Source organism: Rana temporaria, chromosome 3 (assembly GCF_905171775.1).
Source record: "Rana temporaria chromosome 3, aRanTem1.1, whole genome shotgun sequence".
Taxonomy (NCBI): domain Eukaryota; kingdom Metazoa; phylum Chordata; class Amphibia; order Anura; family Ranidae; genus Rana; species Rana temporaria.
This window is the reverse complement of record NC_053491.1, coordinates 21255473-21278759: the sequence shown is the minus strand read 5'-3', so window position 1 is coordinate 21278759 and position 23287 is coordinate 21255473. Positions and strand designations below refer to the sequence as shown.

Genomic DNA, 23287 nt, shown 5'->3' with positions numbered 1-23287 from the left:
ACTAATAATTTGAAGTTGCAATGATGTCATATAGATTATTATTTAGAATATTGATATATGATCTTATTACTACAATTGTATTTTGATTGATCAGACTATGAGATTACACATTAGAAGCAGAGATGTGATCAATAACTAATAATTTGGAGTTGCAATGATGTCATATAGATTATTATTATTCAGAATTATTATTATTTAGAATATAGATGTATGATCGTATTATTACAATTGTATTAATAGATGTGATCAATAACTAATAATTTGAAGTTGCAATGTTGTCATATAGATTATTATTTAGAATATTGATATATGATCGTATTACTACAATTGTATTTTGATTGATCAGACTACACATTCGAAGCAGAGATGTGATCAATAACTAATAATTTGGAGTTACAATGATGTCATATAGATTATTATTTAGAATATTGATATATGATCTTATTACTACAATTATATTTTGATTGATCAGACTATAAGATTACATATTAGAAAACAGAGATGTGATCAATAACTAATAAGTTGAGGTTGCAATGATGTCATATAGATTATTATTTAGGATATAGGTATATATGATCGTATTACAATTGTAGTGATAAATGTGATCAATAACTAATCATTTGGAGTTGCAATGATGTCATATAGATTATTATTATTATTCAGAATTATTATTATTTAGAATATAGATATATGATCGTATTACTACAATTGTATTTTAATTGATCAGACTATGAGATTACACATTAGAAAACAGAAATGTGATCAATAACTAATAAGTTGAGGTCACAATGATGTCATATAGATTATTATTTAGAATATAGATGTATGATCGTATTACTACAATTATAGTGATAGATGTGATCAATAACTAATAATTTGGAGTTGCAATGATGTCATATAGATTATCATTTAGAATATTGATATATGATCTTATTACTTCAATTGTATTTTGATTGATCAGACTATGAGGTTACACATTAGGAACAGAGATGTGATCAATAACTAATAATTTGAGGTTGCATTGATGTCATATAGATTATTATTTAGAATATAGATGTATGATCGTATTATTACAATTGTATTAATTGATGTGATCAATAACTAATAATTTGGAGTTGCAATGATGTCATATAGATTATCATTTAGAATATTGATATATGATCTTATTACTTCAATTGTATTTTGATTGATCAGACTATGAGGTTACACATTAGGAACAGAGATGTGATCAATAACTAATAATTTGAGGTTGCAATGATGTTGTACAGATTATTATTTAGATTATAGATATATGATTGTATTACTACAATTATGGTAATAGATGTTTATTATTATTACTTTATGTATATTTTGTTAGAAACATTTGTTTGCTACAATTATTTTTGTAACATACAATAAATTAGGGAATCCAGTTAGCTGTTTATTTATTTGTATGTATTTATTTCAGATTGAAGAACTGTGTACATGTAGAATGTACACAGACCATTCATGCCTCTTCCCCTATCACTTCCTTTCCTCGGTGATCATGCCTGGGATCATGACTCAGACACGTTCTCAGCACTCGCCTGCAGCATGCATCGAGTTTTTCACAATAACAAACTTTAGCTGCCAACCAATCGGCTTTGCTCTCATCTGAGCTGTAGGAAGGCTGTGCAGAGATCTATGACTGGTTCAGGTCATCCAGGCTGCCCATTGGTCTGGAGTAGGGAGTGGGGAAGGGCTGTGGATGACAGTGGGGTGTTTTTTTTGGGCTGGGGAACTATAGGAACACCCTGTACTCAGCAGGCTTGCATGGGACCACAAGTCAGTAGAGTGAACTGTCCGGAGGATCTTTGCTGAATACTTAGATCAGTCAATTATCACCCAGCAGGGAGCTTGGAACGCCTGCAGCCTTCTTACGAAGAGCGTTTCACCTCTCACACACCAGGAAGTCCTCCAGATTGGCTTTGTTTTGAACACATCTGAGAATCACATGTTCTGAACGTTCACCCTGCATACCTTCCACTGCCCCGAGCATTCCTGGCTGGTCACCGGTTAAAGTTTAAAGCCTAGTCGCGATCACTTATTACACCGTGCTTCGATGACAGACAGCAGTGGCTTGTACCCAACATCCAACTCTTGCTCACTTCAAAGTCTTGAAGACCACCTTATTATCTCCGATATAATCAACAGGTTTCTACAGTCGAGACGCAGCAGTGACCAAGTTGGGTCGGGCCTGTCTGAAGTGTTTTTGCCCCCGTAGGACGGCACATAGCCGCTTAATAATTTTACCAAAATTCACAATTTGCCCGTCATATTTTTTATTTGTTCCCCATAGAGGGCTTGTATGACCTGGCATAGCCATGAGCCGTTTCTTGGCTTAATCACACCCGTTGAAAAATGGCCGTTGGACTTCTGATGAGCGTTGTTATTGAAAATGAGAGAAAGAATGGATATTCAGGTGGGGAATCGGTATCTGGTATGGTGGTACTGGAGCTGCTGGAAGAGACGGAGGTCCTAGGTCTTCACCTGCGGGCTCACGGAGGAGCCGTGGTGTCCTTTACCCAATGGAGAGGAGGAGACGGGAACCAAAATACGTCACCTTCTGGAGAACATGTGGAGTACCTAAATGAGAGGATTTCATTACTGGTCGCATCGGCAGGTGAGGAATAATGCAGAATATTAAATTAAAGAGGATGTCCGCCGAAAAAAAAAATAATAAAAGTCAGCAGCTACAAATACTGCAGCTGCTGACTTTTAATATCGACACACTAACCTGTCCTGGAGTCCAGCCACGTCCGCAGCATAGGACGAGCGATCGCTCGTGACTCTGCTGCCCCCCGCCATCCTCGGTGAGAGAACCAGGAAGTGAGGCGCTTCGGCTTCACTGCCCGGTTCCCTACGACACATGCGCGAGTTGCGCTGCACCTGCTGATTGGCTCCTGCTGTGCTCTGGGAGCCAAGTTTTCCCAGAGCACAACGGGGGACGGGACAGGAGGTGACGTCCTTCCCACAGTCTGCCCGTAGACTGTGGCTGGAAGTGGGTGCAAATACCTGTCTTTAGACCCCTCCCCCCTGTAAGGTGTCAAATGTGACACCGGAGGGGGGAGGGATACGATCAGTGGGAGTTCCACTTTAGGGTGGAGCTCCGCTTTAAAGTCCAACTTCAGGAAGCTTGACGGTTCTACCTTAGGGCTGCGCCCACATTGCGAGGGTTAAGAGCTCATTTAGGTGTAGGGGACTTGGTAAAGATGATTTACCTAACTGGTCCTCTGCTGCTCCATGCTGCTTTACTGCATCTTCTTCTCCTTCATGCTTGGGCGGTCTAAGGTCCTGATGTCATTAAGACCAATGCGAGGTCCATAGCCCTGCATTGGATGTGAGAAAACCAAGGGACAGTCCACCGCCAGAGCATGGGGGAGCGCCTCCTGCAGGAAAGAGCAAGTAAGTAAAAGTGCCTTACGTAGCCCCCTAGACCAGGGGTCTCCAAACTTTCTAAACAAAGGGCCAGTTTCAGACTTTCGGGGGGCCGGATTGTGGCCATTGGGAGTAGAAAAGGTCCAGATGACAGCGGGAAAAAACAATGTCCCATCAGTGGTGTCAGCGGGAGTATATGTGTCCCATCATTGGAGTCATTGGGCCCCATTGTTGGTGTCATTGGAAGAAATTGTGCCTCACCATAGGTGCCATTGGGAGGAATAGTGCCCCATCATTGGTGTAGTTGGACCCCATTCTTGGTGTCATTGGGATAATTGTGTATCATCATTGGAGTCATTGGGCCCCATTGTTAGTGTCATTGGGAGACATGGTGCCCCATCATATGTGTCATTGGGAGCAATTGTGCCCCATCATACGTGTCATTTTGAGAAATTGTGCCCCATCATCGGTGTCATTGGGAGGCATTGTGCCCCTTTATTGATGTCAGTAAGGGTAATTATTCCCTACTGTTGGTATCAGTGCATGAAATAGTGCCCCAAGGGCCATATAAAGGCAAGCAAAGGGCCGCATCTGACCCCTGGGCCGCAGTTTGGAGACCAATGCCCTAGACCTAAATGTACGTAGCCCCACTGCATGGTAGAACTTTATTTTTTCACGGGAGTTGGGCTTTAAGAATGTATACATTAAAAAATATATGAGTATATAATAGATAGATAGATAGATAGATAGATAGATAGATAGATAGATAGATAGATAGATAGATAGATAGATAGATAGATAGATAGATAGATAGATAGATAGATATTATAGATATATATATACACATACATTTTGACGCGTACACATGTGAATCAAGAAAAAAAAAAGCAGAGTGCAAGGAAGGTAGCCAATATTATCTATTTAAATATTAGATCATAATATTATTATTATTATTATTATTATTATTATTATATTAATTAATTTTACTTATATGTTATGGATGTTTAAATGCGAAAGACCATACATTTTGCAGGAGCTTGCAGTTTGGATAGAGTACCATTGGGGAGATTTCCTTTTACTTCCTGTTCCATAACCAAAACAGGAAGTGATAGAAAATCCTTCCAAAGTGAAGAAATCCCTGTTTATCACCAGGACTTGTGTTTCTTTTGAAACATTTGCCCTTCTATTCCTGTTCTGGTGACAACCCAACGTTTTGGATTTTCTTTCACTTTCACTCTTGGTGATAATGGTAAACAGGACAAATAGAGAGGGTGCATCTCCCTAATGGGGACACAAATAAAATCTTGACAGATGTTCTAAAAAAGCGTCCACTGAGATTTGAAGATGACAGTCACATGGCTAAAATAAAGAGTCTCATCCTTGTGTTAAAGCTTTGTGAATTGAGCCTGAGAATGTACCAATCAGAAGAAGCCCACGTTTTTAAAAATCAGGTTTAACCCCTTCCCACCTAGCCCGGTATCCCTTTTACAACGGGGTCAGGAAAGGCTGCCCAATCACGAGACCTCTGTGATTGGCTGCCACCTTAGTCGCATGATCAGGAGCTGGTACCAACTGTTCCCTATCATTTTTAGAGACTGGGACTCCTCTATGACATCTCGGTCACTTCAGAACCCACCTTACATGAGAGTTGCCATTGGAGTTCCTTCCTAAATCGGGGTCCCCAATACAATCAGAGATCAAATTACCTAAATCTTCCATCTGACCATTGAGTCTGCGGGATACTCCACTGACCCTAGATGTGGGTCAGATAAAATCTTGTAGTGGGTCGTAGTTTGGAGACCCCCTGATCCAAGGCACTGCTAGTCCCATGAGATTTGGAGTGCATGTGCATGTGCGTGGGAGCCGCCAGTGACGGCACTCGCTAGTGAAGAAACAGCACGGAGGGTCGTTTCTTTACAGCTCATGCACCGATGACAACATTGGCGCAGTACAAAGTAAATAGCTCCTAAGCAGCGCACGTTTAGGAGATATTTACTGTACCTATAGGTAAGCCTTATTATAGGCTTACCTATAGGTACAACTTGAAAACAGAGTTTATTAAAGTACAATAAATGGGGGGGGGGGGGGGGTGTTAGGACACAGGTCGCCCATGCAATCCCATTCAGTGCATGATTAGGGGCCTTTAAGCCAAAATCCTCAATCTGTACTCTTTAGATAGTACACCACAACCAGGTAATTTCTAAGCAGCTGATTTTCCTGCCCCAGCTGGGCAAACTATCCAGGCCCAGACCCTCTTTCAGCAAAGACCCTCCACAGTTAGAAGGGCCTCTGGGAGGCAAATATCTTCAACACAGCCTCCTCTCCTGGCACCAGCCTAGGAGGCAAGGGCTCTTCTGGAATAAATATTCAGCACTCTCTACTATTGTATCTTCTTGCTCTACCTGCCAGGGGTGTAGATAAGGGGGGGGATATGAGGGTCCAAACCTCTCTTCCAGAGTGTCCATCAATGGTGCAGGCTCAGCAGCTAGCTATGAAGCAACACCTAGCAGATCTGCTTCCTTTGGGTTTTCTGAATAAACTGAAGTAGGCCACCTATGTATCCGAAATGTGTTCATTGTAGACAGGTCAAGCCACGTGTAAGTACTCGATTGAGGCGGCCTACTTCCTATGTCTGGTAGCTGGGCATTGTGTGTATCACTTGGCACTCTGCTGTTAATGAGCTGAACTAAGCATGGAGATGCTGAAAAGGGCATAAAGCTTGGGGGTGCAAAGAAAGAGGTGAAACAAATAATCTGGGAATCCTGGGGGGGGGGCAGGTAAGACTAAGCATGAAAATGCTGGTAACTTGTAAGGAATATAAATGATGAGGAACATGAGAGGTTGAGAAGACTGGGAGGGTGAGAAGACTGTGAGAAGACTGTGAGGGTGAGAAGACTGTGAGGGTGAGAAGACTGTGAGGGTGAGAAGACTGTGAGGGTGAGAAGATTGGAAAGCTTCGAAGACTGGGAGGGTGTGAAGACTGAGAGGGTGAAAAAACTGAGAAGATGTGAAAACTAAAAAGGTTAGACAATAAGAAGACTAATGCCGGTTTTCCTGTGACCTTTTATAAACGACAACCTGATATTGTTGACTTATCATGAAGTGTGTGACTTGGTGGCAACATGCGGACAGTGCTTCCTTGGAAAAACTCCCTCCCCAATTCAGTTTAATTCAGTGACTAAGCAGTGATAAGTGATATTGTAGTTAAAGCGGAGGTTCACACAAAAAGTGAACCTCCCCCCTCCGGTGACACATTTGACACCTTTCAGGGGGGAGGGGGGTGCAGATACCTATCTGAGACAGGTATTTGCACCACTTCCGGGTCTGATCCCCATGGGAAATCCAGCCTGTGATGTCACTCCCCCCGCTGTCTTCTGGGAAACACTGTTCCCAGGAGAGAGCGGGGACCAGTGATGGCTTGCCGCGATCCTCATGCATGCGCAGTAGGGAATCGGGCAGTGAATCCGTCAGGCTTCACTTCCTGATTCCCTCACCGACGATGGTGGTGGAAGCAGCCGGAGACCGAGCGATTGCTCAGCATCGGCTGCTGACATCGCGGGCGCAATGGACAGGTAAGTGTCCATTTTTAAAGTCAGCAGCTGCCGTATTTGTAGCTGCTGACTTTTAAAAAAATAAAAATCTGCGGAACCTCCGCTTTAAAGAGGAACTTCACTCTGGTTTGAAAGAAAATAACAATCAGCAGCTACCGATACTGACTTTTAATAAATAAACATTTACCAGCCTATGGAGTCTTCCCTGCAGCTAATTGTTTGCCAAGTTTCCACTCTTTGGCATCACCATTTTGGATTTGATTGTGATTTTCTGATGCCTCCTATCACAGCCAGTTCCTCACTGGGCACGCACCAAGGCACATCAGCTCTGTGGAACTGGTCCTGCAGCCTCCTGGGACGTGTCCTGGGAGGCTGCAGGTGGGGGCTGTGGGTAAGCTCAAGCATACTGTAAATCTTGCCTAGGCAAGGGGGAAATGGGAGTTGGTAGTTCTTCAAAAAGTTCCTGGAATTTTTTTTTTTACTTCAAATGTGTTAAGGGCGGGGGGGTGAAAATACTGAAAGGGTAAGAAGCAGTGGCAGCTGGTGAAGTTTTTGGATGGGGGGGCGCAAGACTCCGCCCCTCCACGTTGGTCCCTCCCACTTCTAATAAGCCACACCACTTATAGAATCCACCCACTCCGTCCCCTGTATTCCACTTGCTTCCACTCATAGTGTCAGGAGTATACAGCTCAGCATCACAGGACAGAGTATATAGCCCCAGCATCACAAATCATGGTATATAGCGCAGCCTTACAGATCAGCGCAAACAAACTAAAAAAATGACACTGTTAGTAATGAAGGACTCTAAATAGGCAGGAGATTACCAGAGACTGCAGACATACTGCGGACATACTGCATTAGATTACCAGAGACTGCGGACATACTGCAGGAGATTACCAGAGACTGCGGACATACTGCAGGAGATTACCAGAGACTGCAGACATACTGCAGGAGATTACCAGAGACTGCGGACATACTGCAGGAGATTACCAGAGACTGCGGACATACTGCAGGAGATTACCAGAGACTGCGACATACTGCATTAGATTAACATAAACTGCAGACATACTGCAGGAGATTACCAGAGACTGTGGATATACTGCACAAGATTACCAGAGACTGCGGATATACTGCACAAGATTACCAGATACTGCGGACATACTGCACAAGATTACCAGATACTGCGGAGATCATGCACAAGATTACCAGAGACTGCGGATATACTGCATTAGATTACCAGAGACTGCGGACATACTGCACAAGATTACCAGATACTGCAGAGATAATGCACAAGATTACCAGCGACTGCGGACATACTGCATTAGATTACCAGATACTGCGGAGATACTGCACAAGATTACCAGAGACTGTAGACATACTGCATTAGAGAACCCATAATTCTGTGAATTGTGGCCCTAATGAAAGACTTTGCGTAGGGGGTGAAGGTTGGTATTTTTGCAGAAATGTACATGTAAAAGAAATTTTGTAAATAAGTGGGCGTGGGGGGGGGGGGGGGGCTGAAGGCTGCTATTTTGGCAGAAATGTAAATAAAATCCGGTAAATAAGCGTGGGGGGTTGGGGGGGTGGGTGGAGATGGCCGCTATTTTGGCAGAAATGTACATTTAAAATAAATGACATTTGGTTAATAAGCGGGGGGTGGGGGGGGGTATGGTAGTGACGGCTATAATTTTGGCAGAAATGTACATTTAAAATAAATGACATTTGGTTAATAAGCGCGGAGGGGGGGTTTGGGGGGATGGTAGTGACGGCTATAATTTTGGCAGACATGTACATTTAAAATAAAAGACATTTAGTTAATAAGGGGGATAGGTGGGGGAGGGGGTGACAGACGCTATTTCGGCGGCACATTAGAATAATGAGCAGAAGAGCAGAGGGGAATGTACATGTTACATGTACATTCCCCTCTGCTCTTCTGCTCATTAATCTTATGTGCTGCCAAAATAGCGGCCGTCACCCCCCCCCCCGCTTATTAACTAAATGTCTTTTACAGTAAAAGACATTTAGTTAATAAGCGGGGGGGTGAGGGGGGGTGACGGACGCTATTTCGGCAGCACATAGGATTAATGAGCAGAGGATAATAAGCAGAGGAGCATGAAAGACAAACAGGCAATAACGAGGATGGGGGGGGGAAGGGGGATCGTGGCACTGGCGGCTACTTTTTCGGGACTCTGTAATGTACATAAAGTCCCGAGGGGGCGAGTAAAGATAAGAGGCGGTAATGAGCACAGGAGCGGAGGGGGATGCATACCTTAATGTCCCGGGAGTCGGGACCACACGGGCGCTGAGCTGCAGAGTCACTTCCTGTACATCGAGTGACGTCGGACTTGGTTCACTATAGCGCGCCGTGTGCACCCGCTCTGCCATAATAATAAAGTCCATTGCGCCGGAAATTGTGGCGCGATGGAGAACGCCACAAAGGCATTTTTTGCCTTCCAATGTAGCGCCTCGCCTGCAATCTTGTGATTGCACAGACGTGGCGCTACCCGGCCCGCCGGGCACAGTGCACATAAGGACCATTTTTTTTTTTTTTTTTTTCTTGTTTAAAAAAGAAAAAAACATTTTTTTTTTTTATAATTTTTTTTTTTTTTTTACTGACTGGGGGAGGGGGGCGGCGCCCGGGCGCCCTCTATGGACGGGCCGCCACTGGTAAGAAGACTGAGAAGATGAGAAAACTAAAAAAGTGAGGCAAAAAGAGGATGACAAGTTGTGAAGACTGAGAAGGTGTGAAGCCTGAGAAGCTGAGAAGACTTAGGCCCCATGCACACGAGAAGCAAATGTAAACACATGTAAACTCAAGAATTTTGCGGCGTTTTGCCGCGTTTAGCGGCGTTTTACCGCGTTTGCGGCTATCAGCGTTCATAACAAAGACATTGTAGACCCTCCTAAAGCTTTGAAATGCAAAAACGTTTGCGTCTGAACCCAAAATTTTGCGTCTGAAAAAACGAGCCTAAACCCAACTGCTTTAAAAAGCAAAAAAAACGTGAATGTGTGCATGGCAGGGGCGGACTGACCATTCGGTCCGTCGGGCACGGACCGAGGGCCCCTGGCCACTAGGGGGCCCCATCAGGGTTGGCAGCCTTGGTAAAAGCAGGGACAGTTTGTTGGAATCAGTGTTTTCTGACATCCATCACTGAATTGGCCACTACCGACATCATTTTGATGTACAAATCTCGATATTGTAGCTGCCCCGCCTCTCCACTGCCTTCTCAGCCAATGGGAGCACAGTGTACACGCCCCCTTCTCCAGCGCGGCTTTTTTGACATACTAGCAGGAGATGCCGACTGCTGGAGAGATGAGAGGGAGGAGGGGACAGCCTGCAGTGTGGGGTGGATTGCTGCCTCATAAAAGGTAAGCTGGAAGAATTGTATTATCAGTGCTTACCTATCCTGGTGAGGAGGGGGAGGGGGAGGCTGTGTAGCAGCAGGGCTCCTCTTGCTGTTAGATCGTTTATCTGTGTGTGAGAAGTGCCATGCTTCTGGGCTGAACTTCTCCAATCTCTTCTACATCTCCCTACTCATCACCTGCCCACCAGTACACAGGCACAGCCTCCTCTCCTGTATTACCACATGTGAGCTGCTGGGGCACTACAAGTACCAGCATGGCAGAAGGGGCAGGAGCAGTGTGTTCTATCAGGATGATTTTTGGAAAAAAAGTGCTGGTGTGTGTATATATAGATAAATCTTCCAAAAATCATCCTGATAGAACACACTGCTCCTGCCCCTTCTGCCATGCTGGTACTTGTAGTGCCCCAGCAGCTCACATGTGGTAATACAGGAGAGGAGGAGGCTGTGCCTGTGTATTGGTGGGCAGGTGATGAGTAGGGAGATGTAGCAGAGATTGGAGAAGTTCAGCACAGAAGCATGGCACTTCTCACTATAAAAATATATATATAATATACACTGTGTATGTATACAGTGCATGTACATGTGTACACCAGGGGGCGGTCCATCCATTAAGGGCACCACCCCCTCTATGTAGAATGTATAGATTCATGCATTGCATGAATCTATCCATGGCCACCCCCAATTCAGGTGTCCATCCCCTTTTAGGACACTGGGTGCCTACTTTGCGGGGGGGGGGGGGGGGTTTGAAGCACCTGATTAGAGCCATAGGCTCTAATAGGCTTCACATTAGGGTGGGCTTGGAGCGCAGAGCACTCAGAGCCCATCCAGGTGGGTTTAGAAAAGCAAATTAATGTTTGCTTTTCTAACAATGAACCGGCACTCCGCCAATCAGGAAGTGCGGGTCTGATACCCATCATGTGATTGGCTGAAAGGACAGGCACTCCTATTGGACGCCTAGCAGGAGAAAAGAAGAGATGCAGGGAGTAAGCAGCTCGCCGCTGCCCGTCCCACATCTCACTGCCTGACCTGCCACCAAGATGGGGCAAGTGTCGGTCAGACAACAGGGGGGGGGGGTGCTGAGGGTCACAGTGGCTGCATTTGATGGGACACAGTTGGCTGCATTTGATGGCACAGTTGGCTGCATTTGATGGGGCACAGTGGCTGCATTTAATGGGGCACAGTTGGCTGCATTTGATGGCACAGTTGGCTGCATTTGATGGGGCACAGTTGGCTGCATTTGATGGGGCACAGTGGCTGCATTTGATGGGGCACAGTGAGGCTGCAATTGTTTGCCCATGAGAGGCTTCTGGTGAATTTAGTGGGTCACCAACTCTAAGCCACTCGGCATGTCACGGAGCTTGGTGCCTCTCCGCATGGGTTTGCCCACATTCATGTTGCATCAAAAAAAGATGGCGGCCATCTCTAAGCCTGGGGGCCCCATAATCTCCTATTGCCCGGGGGCCCCATGAGTTGTCAGTCCGCCCCTGGTGCATGGACACATAGGATAACATTAAATGTGTTCAGGGGCAGTTGAAAAAAATGCCCAAATGCCTCTGAACTCGAGTTTACCAGCGTCTCGTGTGCATGGGGCCTAAGAGTGATAGAAGATTGGGAAGATGAAAAAACTGCGAGGGTCAGAAGACTGAGAAGGAGAAAAGACTGAGAACATGAGAAAGCTAAAAAGGTGAGAAGATGAGAAGACTGGGAACGTGACAACGCGAAAAGACTGGGAGAATGAGGAATCTTGAAGGGTGAGAAGACTAATGCCCCGTACAGACACGATTGGGCTTTTGCCTGGCCAAAAGCACATCGGAATTCCATCGGAGTAAAATAGAACATGTTCTATATTTAAACTCTGATGGAATTCATCGGAATTTCTCCGATGGGGCACACACACGGTAGGAATTTCCAATGGAAAAAGTCAGTGTGTACAAGGCATTAAAGGGTGAAAAGTCTGACAAGATGGGAAAACTAAAAACCTTAGATGAGAAGACTGGGAAGGTGACAAGATGAAAAGACTGGGAGAATGGGAAATCTGGAAGGGCGAGAAGACTGAAAGGGTGAACGGAATGAGAAGGTGACAAGATTTAGAAAATGAGAAAAGTATAAAGGTGAGAAGAAAATACTAAGTAGGTGAGAAGATGAGAAGACTGGAAAGGTGGGAAAACAGAAAGACCGGGGAAGGAGAAGACTGGAAGGGTGAGAAAACTGAAAGGGTGAAAAGAATGAGAAGGTAAGAAAACTAAAAAGGTTAGATGATAGGAAAACTGAGATGAGAAACCTGAGAAGGTGCGAAAACTGTGAAGAAAAGAAGATTGGGAGGATAAGAAGAGTGGGAGTAGGAGGATGAGAAGAGTAGGGGTAGGAGGATGAGAAGATTGGGCGAATGAGAAGACTAATGCCCTGTACACACAGCCGGTTTTCCCGTCAGAATAAACTCGGATGGTTTTTCCGACGGCTTTCTGACGGAATTCCGCTCAAGCTGTCTTGCATACACACGGTCACACCAAATTCCGACCCTCAAGAATGCGGTGACGTAAAACACAACGACGAGCTGAGAAAAATTAAGTTTAATGTTTCCGAGCATGCGTCGAATTGTTTCCAAGAATGCGTGTTTTTTTCCCTGTCAGAATTCCATACAGAGGGATGGATTTTCCGATCGGAATTTTTTCCATCTGAAAAATAGAGAACATGTTCTCTATCTAAGTCCGTCGGAAATTCCGACGGAAAAGGTCAGATGAGGCATACACACGGTCGGAATATCCGATGAAAAGCTCCCATTGGACTTTTTCCATCGGAAATTCTGACCATGTGTACATGGCATGAGAAGGAGAAAAGACTGAAAAGATAAGGCTAAAAAGATGAGAGGATGAGAAAACTGTTGGCTGCAGGGATCCTGTAGGCTGTTGCCTGTTGGCTACAGGGAGCCTGTAGGTAACCTAGTACTGCTTGTAGGTGACTCAGTATTGCCTGTAGGCTGCAGGGATCCTGTGGGTGATTTTGAATTGCCTGTTGGCTGCAGGGAGCCTGTAGGTGACTCAGAATTGCCTGTAGGCTGCAGGGTGTCTATAGGTGACTCAGTATTGCCTGTAGGCCGCAGGGAACCTGTAGTATTGCCTGTAGGTGACTCAGTATTGCTTGTAGGTGACTCAGTATTGCCTATAGGCCGCAGGGAGCCTGTAGGTGACTCAGTATTGCCTGTAGGCTGCAGGGTGCCTATATGTAGCGCGCCCTTACTTTCAGTATGGGCACTACGCCAAAGTTAGTGGGGAATGGGAGAGTTATTTTGCTCCTATTCGCAATTTGTTAAATTTGGGCTGCTGTCATTCCTGAACTGTCCTGTAGGTCAGTCTGCGCTCCAGGGGTGTCGTTTCCACCCCTGGGTGACAGGTGGCGCTAGAGGGGTTCTGGCAGAGCCACTTTTCCCCAACAGCCAATTAGAGGAGTTTTCCCTCACGGAGCATGCTGGGGGAGAGTATATCTGTGGCAGACGCCATTTTTTTTTTCTTCGTGGGTTCCAGGTTCCAGGTGCGGCACCCACCTTCAGGATGTGTGCATCCAACGGACCCCGGCGATGGCCTTCCAGGCCGGGGTCGCATGCTACACGGAGCTCCATGTTCCTGATAGGGGCCCCAGTGACTTACTGGGTTCCCAACTTTACTGAGGAGATCCCAGGCTGTATGCCGTTTGATGGGGGGTCGGCTTGAGGAGAACCCGGAGGCAGGTTATCCAACAGGGCTTGAACGAGCCATCGGGGATCTGGTGACCGGGACATTGACAGGTACATTTCAACTGTCACCCGGTGACCCTAACTAAATCTACTGGGAGGATTTGCTCGATCCGCTAACCTCATTCAAGTATTAGGCCTGTGGCAGAGGCCCTAGAGCCAGGTCTGTGGCAGAGGCCTGTTCCTCCCAGCAATCTAAAGTGACACCTCGGCTGCCAGGCTTGTGGCAGAAGTCTGTCCAGAGGCACTTCACCCACTCTGGCTAGAGTGGCGACGAACTATAACTACTACTATTATATTACCAAGAGCAGGATTCCTCTTCCTTATATCCAGGCCTGATACTGCAAGGTTCTCTTTCTCTCTTCATCAACCTTTTTGCTCTACTTTATGTTGATGTTGGCCATGTTGGGCCTGGAAATAAAGCATTTGAAAACCTTTATTCATCGACTGGACATTTGCTCACTACTCTACTCATCAACTACACCCCTAGACAACACTGAAAAGGTAACTTAATACTCCGATCCCAACATCAACCAGCGGCTCCTGAGGGGGTAGCACTACACGTGGGGGCTCGTCCGGGATTTTGGCTGTTACCATTGACAACGGAAATTGTGAGTAGCAATTTATTAAAGAGCGAAGAGTGTCGTGTACTTAGAACTGTCCGGCTACGAGGGAGTTAACCTCGCACAGCTAAGCTTGGGCGTACGTGCAGCATAGCACGCGCCTACTACGTGTCTGGACAAGTTCTTCAAGTGGGAGGAGCCATCCTCCCCTGCGCGGGACGTATAATACGATTTTGCGTCAAGCCAGCAGAGCACCGCCCATCAGCAAGGAAGAAGGGGAACTGCATGGTGATGCCTGCCTTCCTGCAACCGGGTGTTGCCCCTCCGCGGCTGAGGCCCCTAACTACCTCACCAACGGTCCTCAGCATTTTTAAACCGCCGGGAGTGTCTGTCACTGACAGAGGCGTTCGCTTGACCTCAGAAGGACAGTTTGTGCAATTGTCCAGCGGAGGAACGGAGATGCTGGGACTAACCTGCCCTCAGTGCGAGGAACTGTCCGTCAAGATTCAGCCTTTCGCCCGCTGCCAGGGATGCCGGGCCTATTTGTTCGTTGCCACATCACCCGTTAAGACTCCAAGGGGGTACAGGGTGATTTTTATTACAGCTGCCGTCACCGCGGAAGAGAAACCCACAAGGCCGGAGCCATCCCCATCAGTGGATCTCGTAGAGCCGGAGGCTCTCAACATGGAGGTCATCTCGGTCTCATCAACCCTGACCTTGCAATCGGCTACCCCACCACCTTGCTCCACGGAGGTAAGCCCTATGACCGAAGATGACCCAACTAGTTTGACCAGCTTATTGGACGTGACCAGTTTATCGGACGTGACAAAATTGCAGGCCGATACCACTTAGGAGACCACCCCATCCACAGCGATCTCCGTGTGGTGTACCTCAATCAAAGTGGGACCTGTTCCAGCCTCCCGCGGCTGCGGTCGAGGCCTACCCTCCAGCCACTCCTTGCCGGATCGAACCAAAAATCCAACGGCCAAACCTTGCGGCCATACACCTGCGGAGAAGCTGCACTTCTCCAAGCTTGATTCTGTATCTGAAGACGAGGACACACTGGAAGGTTTATTTGAACCAAGGTTCCCGGAATCGCAAGACCTAGGAGAATCCCGTGCCATCCCTGATACTCGGAGGAGGAAGAAGCGCTCCGGCCGGAGCGTGTCCCGTGGGTCTCAGCAGCCGTCCATGACCGTTCCGCATCTAACCTGGGGAGTCGGTGAGTCCATCTCTGTTTCCCCTATCTCACTCACCACCCCTGTGCCCCTTGTTGTTCCCGTATTGAGAAGGGCACCGGATGCTTTAGTGCTGCCGGGACGAGGAGACCCGAGGAACCTACCCAAGTTGGCTCACCTACAGTATGTGGTAATCCAAAGGGTTGCTACTGAATATGGATACGAATATCCGTATGTGCCACCTTCTCTTTTGTCACAGATTGACCGAGAACAGGAAGCTTGGTGCCAGGAAGCCATTTGGTCATATTTAAAAATACCTTGTATCCTTGTGGGTGCCGACCCAAGGCTGCCTCATTTGAAAGACAGATTTGAGAGATGCCACCGCGACTGGGGCTGGGGCAGACATATCTACAGGAACCGGGTTGTGTTGAAGTGTCCCGGGAAAGAGGATCAGACCTTTTCGGGCTCATCGACCACCGTAAGAGGGGAGACCGTCATTCTGCCTGACCCACGATTTTATAAGTAAAACACATGTGGGCTTTGCATAGCTTACTAACCTTGGAGAAGTTTTGGACGAGGGTTTGCCCATTTGAATTTGAAGTTTTCTCCCAGTTTCCCCTTGCCCCCCGGCCTCTCCGGATCCACATCAGAACTATTGTGAAGAACTTTAAAAGGGGTTGGGTTCAGTTAGTTAGAGGGGTACCTTGCCTACCTGTTTTCCCTTTTCACTTCCCTTTTGCTGCTATTTCTTTGCACTTGAATTGGACTGCTGTAGTACCAGCGCACTGACCGCTAGGGGCAGTGTTCTGCAACATTAACATTGCAGGACAGAAGTGTACATATAGGGCCAGATTCACATAGAATCGCGGCGGCGTAACGTATCCTAGATACGTTACACCGCCGCAATTTTTCATCGCAAGTGCCTGATTCACCAAGCACTTGCGATGAAAACTACGCCCGCGGCCTCCGACGCAAGGCGGGCCAATTCAAATGGGCGTGTGCCATTTAAATTAGGCGCGCTCCCGCGCCGGACCTACTGCGCATGCTCCGTTTCTTAACTCCTGCCGTGCTTTGCACACCGTGACGTCATTTTTTTGAACAGCGACGCGCGTAGCGTACTTCTGTATTCCCGGACGGCTTACGCAAACGACGTTGATTTTTAAATTTCGATGCGGGAACGACGGCCATACTTTAGACAGCAATACACTTGCTGACTAAAGTTAAGGCACCAAAAAAAAGTGTAACTTTGCGACGGGAAACTAGACTAGCGGCGACGTAGCGAACGCGAAAAACCGTTGTGGATCCGCCGTAACTCCTAATTTGCATACCCGACGCTGGTTTACACAAACTCCCCCCAGCGGCGGCCGCGGTACTGCATCCTAAGATCCGACAGTGTAAAACAATTACACCTGTCGGATCTTAGGGATATCTATGCGTAACTGATTCTATGAATCAGTCGCATAGATAGAAACAGAGATACGGCGGTGTATCAGGAGAAACGCCGTCGTATCTCTTTTGTGAATCTGGCCCATAGTTCTTTATATTTTTATATTTTTGCAACAGAATTATTATTGCTCAAGCACTTACATTTAGGACTCCTCGGGAGGAAGGGAGATTTTGCGTTCGGACGCGAGCGTACAGTCTCAACTCTAACCTTGGAGGTTGTATATAGCTAGAAAATTATATTGATAGGTCAGGATGTATATTGTGTATGTTTTTCTTTTACGTTTTTCCTATGCAGGTTCTGGACCCACCTACTGTCAACACTGCGGAGAATGGGCAGCTAGATAGATAGGGTTGTGTATATGTGTATGTCCACTTAAGGACCACTTCACGCCGATATACATCGGCAGAAGGGCACGACTGGGCACAAGCACGTACCTGTACGTCCCCTTTAAGAGCCCAGCCGTGCCCTTCTGCCGATGTATATCGGCGTGAAGTGGTCCTTAAGTGGATAGAGATGTCTCAATCGCAAGACCGGCTGAACAGAATTCCCCATTCGTCGGGAGTTCACATGCATTTAGTTGAATGATGTATTTAGCCGGCTGTTTGTAGTGAAGCGTTGAAGCATCATGTCGGGGTTATTTCATTTGTTTTCCCTCCTATGGAAAGCATTAGTCCGCTTAGATCTCTGGGCCCTGGGCTACCATCCAGATTGTCTTTATCACAATCCAAGCGCGGAACGTGACAACATTAGAAAGGATGGGGATGCTGCAGGACAAATCTGAGCATGTGTCATTTAACTCGGGAATGAAATCTGGCGTGACAATAAATGCCGGGCTTCCTCTCCAAATGACGTGAATTAAACAAGCTTATCGCGGCAGGTGTTCCTGGATGGGAAAGCAGCATGGAGTTTGCTCGTGAGTTTCTCTCTCAGTAAACACAAAGTCATGTCGATCTGTAGGAAGCTCATCCATACGCTGCAAGTGCCTGTGACCCAGCGACAAGCGAGCAACAGGATCCCCCCTCTCTGTTACTGAGGCCATAGGACACGGAACAGCATGTGTTACCGCTAAATATAGCCTGTATATACTAGCAGGGCTCCAACATTCTATTACCCTCCCAATGTGTGAGTACTAATATCACACCCATGAGTTCCTAGGCCAGTACTAGAAATTCTAATATGAAGATTCTAATGTATAATCAGATTCTGGCTTTCCAGATTTTACCTTTACTTAGCTTTTCGTAGGTGTTGTTTGTAATGGTGCAGCAAAGATGGTGGGAAACTGTTTAATTTATGTGAGAATGGCTCAAAAATCGATTGTTCTTAGGCTGTATTCTCTGCAATTCGAACGTGTCAATGCAGAAAAGGTTGCGTTATGGCCAATAGATGGTGCTGACTGCTATAAGACAGTATGTATGCTCCTCAACGCCATCTAGTGGCAGTAATTCAGTATTTTCAGACTTCGTACATTTGAATATGGCAGTGGTGGTCAACTTTCTTGATATGGGGGTGTAGGGGGGGGGGGGGGGCACAAGTGCCAACCACAACATCACCAAAGAGCCACACAAAAAAAATTGTAAATATTCAGCAGACATACAACAGGACATAGGAAATTTGTTATTATACAAGAGATGGTCAGAGACTGCAGACATGATAGAAGAGATGGTCAGAGACTGCAGACATTGAACTAGAGATGGTCAGAAACTGTGGGCATGCTACAAGAGATGGTCAGACACTGCAGACATGAAGCTAGAGATAGTCAGAGACTGCACACATGATACTAGAGATGGTCAGAGACTGCGCACATGATACTAGAGATGGTTAGAGACTGCAGACATGATACAATAAATGGTCAGAGACTGCGAAAATTATACTAGAGATGGTCAGATACTGCAGACATGATACTAGATATAGTCAGAGACAGCAGACATGAAACTAGAGATGGACAGAGACTGCAGACATGAAGCTAGAGATAGTCAGAGACTGCAGACATGAAACTAGAGATGGTCAGAGACTGCAGACATGAAACTAGAGATGGTCAGAGACTGCAGACATGATACTAGAGATGGTCAGATAATCCAAACATGATACTAGAGATGGTCAGAGACTGCAGACATTGACATAGAGATGGTCAGAGACTGCAGACATGATACAGGAGATGGTCCGAGACTGCAGACATGAAACTAGAGATGGTCAGAGACTGCAGACATGATACTAGAGATGGTCAGATAATCCAAACATGATACTAGAGATGGTCAGAGACTGCAGACATTGACCTAGAGATGGTCAGAGACTGCAGACATGATACAGGAGATGGTCCGAGACTGTAGACATGATACTAGAGATGGTTAGAGACTGCAGACATTGAACAAAGATGGTCAGAGACTGCGGACATGCTACAAGAGCTGGTCAGAGACTGCAGACACAAAACTAGAGATGGTCAGAGACTGCAGACATGATAGCACAAGATGGTCAGAGACTGCAGACATGAAACTAGAGATGATCAGAGACTGCAGACATGAAAATAAGGATGGTCAGGGACTGCAGACATGATACAAGAGATGGTCAGAGACTCCAGACATGAAACTAGAGATGGTCAGAAACTGCAGACATGGTACAGGAGATGGTCAGAGACTGCAGACATTATACTAGAGTTGGTCAGAGACTGCAGAAATGATACAAGAGATAGTCAGAGACTGCAGACATTGAACAAGTTGGTCAGAGACTGCAGACGTTAAACTAGAAATGGTCAAAAACTGCAGACATGATACAAGAGATGGTTAGAGACTGCAGACATGATACAGGAGATGATCAAAAACTCCAGACATGATACAAGAGATGGTCAGAGACTGCAGACGTGATACAGGAGATGGTCAGAGACTGCAGACGTGATACAGGAGATGGTCAGAGACTGCAGACATGATACAAGAGATGGTCAGAGACTGCAGACGTGATACAGGAGATGGTCAGAGACTGCAGACATGATACAGGAGATGGTCAGAGACTGCAGACATGATACAAGAGATGGTCAGAGACTGCAGACGTGATACAGGAGATGGTCAGAGACTGCAGACGTGATACAGGAGATGGTCAGAGACTGCAGACATGATACAAGAGATGGTCAGAGACTGCAGACATGATACAAGAGATGGTCAGAGACTGCAGATGTGATACAGGAGATGGTCAGAGACTGCAGACATGATACAAGAGATGGTCAGAGACTGCAGACATGGTACAGGAGATGGTCAGAAACTGCAGACATGATACAGTTTCAATGACTGGACAACTTTGCACATTTTTTAAATACACCCCACAGGTTTCCCATATAGATTGGCTGGTAAAAATCAATACCATGAAGAGGAAGTTGTGCATTTCACAGGAGATATGAATCAGTTGTTATGTAATTATGGCTTCCCTCAGTAAACAACATTTCCAAGGCAGTACATAAGTGATCTGTGTAATCACAGGCTGGATATTCGAAAAAAATGTATGTTATAATCTACCAGAGAGGACGGCAAGAAATCTGCCTTTTATGACTTTTCCTCCCAGGTCAGAGATGGTGTCCTCTAATCCATACCACTATATACCGTACTCTTCAGTCATAGGTCTCTTTATAGCGGCACTCACATTATAACGCACATTGTCACGTAATCAGGCGAAAGTTTACTTTTCACTCTAAGGCTAAGATTAGATTCCAGGTAGTAAATGCTACAGGAATCCTCTGCCCTTATTCAAGATGGCCACAGCTAGAAATGCTGGGGGGGGGGGGGGGAGTTGCAATGTGATTTCTTGACAGAATAAAGCACGGAGACATAGATGGATGGGGGGGGGGGTTGCTTTGATTATTAAAAATGAATGAAATAACCCAGATACAGATAACTTGGCTAAAGTGGGATTCCACCCTGCTGACTACTGGCCCAGTCGTACCGGGCCCAACCAGCAGGGGGGCACAGCAACCTGAACAAAATAGTAGTTAAATGTAAAAAAACAAAAAATGACCGATCAGGGTCCCTTAACATCCAGAAACAAACAGCCGTTTAACCGCTATGTTGATTCGTATGTGGCGGCCGCGGCAGGAGTGGGATCATTTCTCGGATTTCGGGCGCGGAAGAATACCTCATCCGCAACCGCTCCTCATGCTCCACGTCGCCTCCTGGCTCTTGGCACCGCAGAGTAATTCTGATTCCTCTCTCTCAGCATGAAGAAATAGCAGTAAGGCGACTCAAGGAGAACTTAACTGGCCTGCATAGAGTCCTGGCCTCAACCGAATAAAACACCTTTGGGATGAATTAGAGCGGAGACTGCGAGCCAGGCCTTCTCATCCAACATCAGTGCCTGACCTTACAAATGTGCTTCTGGAAGAATGGTTAAACATTCCCATAGACACACTCCTAAACCTTGTGGGCAGCCTTCCCAGAAGAGTTGAAGCTGTTATAGCTGCAAAGGGTGAGCCAACCCAATATTGAACCCTACCGACATGGGGCCGGATTCAGAAAGAAGATACCACGGCGTATCTCCTGATACGCCGTCGTATCTCTGAGTCCGGCCGTCGTATCTATGCGGCTGATTCATAGAATCAGGTTACGCATAGATAGCCCTAAGATCCGACAGGTGTAAGTGACTTACACCGTCGGATCTTAGGCTGCAATTCCAGGCCGGCCGCTAGGTGGCGCTTCCATATCTTTTACGCGTCAAATATGCATATGAGCATTTACTCCGATTCAGAAACCAACGACCGCCCGGCGCTTTTTTTTTATGTCGTTTGCGTTCGGCTTTTTCCGGCGGAAAGTTACCCCTGCTATAGGAGGGGTAAGTGCGGCGTATCCTATGTTAAGTATGGCCGTCGTTCCCGCGCCAGGTTTTGAATTTTTTACGTTTGCGTAAGTCGTTCGCGAATACAGCCGGACGTAATTTACGTTAACGTCGAAACCAATGACGTCCTTGCGACGTCATTTGGAGCAATGCACGCTGGGAAAATTTGCGGACGGCGCATGCGCTGTTCGATCGGCGCGGGGACGCACCTGATTTTAATTTTAGACGCCCCCTAGCCGCGGAATTTGAATTCCGCCGGGGGATTTACGATACGCCGCCGCAACTTTAGAGGCAAGTGCTTTCTGAATAAAGCACTTGCCTCAAAAACTTGCGGCGGCGTAACGTAAATCAGATAGGTTACGCGGATCTAAAGATCCGCTGACCTATCTGAATCTGGCCCTCAGACTGGGGGGGTCATTAAATTTCATGTGCATGTAAAGGGAGGTGTCCCAATACTTTTGAAAAATGGCTAATTGGGCCCAATTTGGACATTTTCAGCGGTTTAGACATGAATGGCTGCGTGTTGAGTTATTTTGAGGGGACAGCAAATGTACACTGTTATACAAGCTGTACACTCACTACACAACATTGTAGCAAAGTGTCATTTCCTCAGGGCCCATTCACACCTGAGCGTTTTTTATCCTGAAGCTTTAAAACGCTAGAGGGGAAAAAAATCTATTCTCCTCTGGAGACGGTTCACATCTCCAACCCCAAACGCTGAAGCCGAACGCCTGAAGCTCAAACAAGTTCTGGACCCTTTTTTGTCGCGATAATCGGGCTGATTTGGGCGTTTTTGAACGTTTGTATTCCCATAGAAACGAATGGAAACGCTCGGTTCAAGCGTCTAGAGCGACAACAAGCGTTTCTACGGGTGTTTTGTCGCTTTAATCTGTTCTGTGAAATAGAACATTCACCCAGGAAGAAGATAAATCTACAAACATAGCAACAAATTATGAAAGAGACGATCATTTTTCTTATTGGCTAAAATAAAAAAACGACGAAGTTCAAAAATGTCGGACAACGCTGTATGCAAACGTGTGAATACGCGCGACAAAACGCCGAAAAAAAATGCTCAAAAACGCTACGCTCAGGTGTGAATGCGGCCTCAGTGTTGTCACATGAAGATAAAATATAATATTTGCAAAAATGTGAAGGGTGTACTCACTTTTGTGATATACTGTGGGCCAGATTCAGGTAGATCCACGCAATATTTGAGTGGGCAAAGGGCAACGATTTTTGCTCTGCGCCCAC

General features: G+C 46.2%; 1 protein-coding gene across 1 annotated transcript in view; it reads left to right on the top strand.

Annotated features, from left to right (window-relative positions):
- The first annotated feature begins 1595 nt into the window (after window positions 1-1595).
- ARRDC4 (arrestin domain containing 4) overlaps window positions 1596-23287 on the top strand; it is a 68575-nt gene continuing 46883 nt past the window's right edge. The window contains exon 1 of the mRNA XM_040342352.1: window positions 1596-2641. Coding sequence (XP_040198286.1) covers window positions 2380-2641 — 262 coding nt within the window. The 5' untranslated portion in view covers window positions 1596-2379. The remainder of the gene's footprint in view (window positions 2642-23287) is intronic.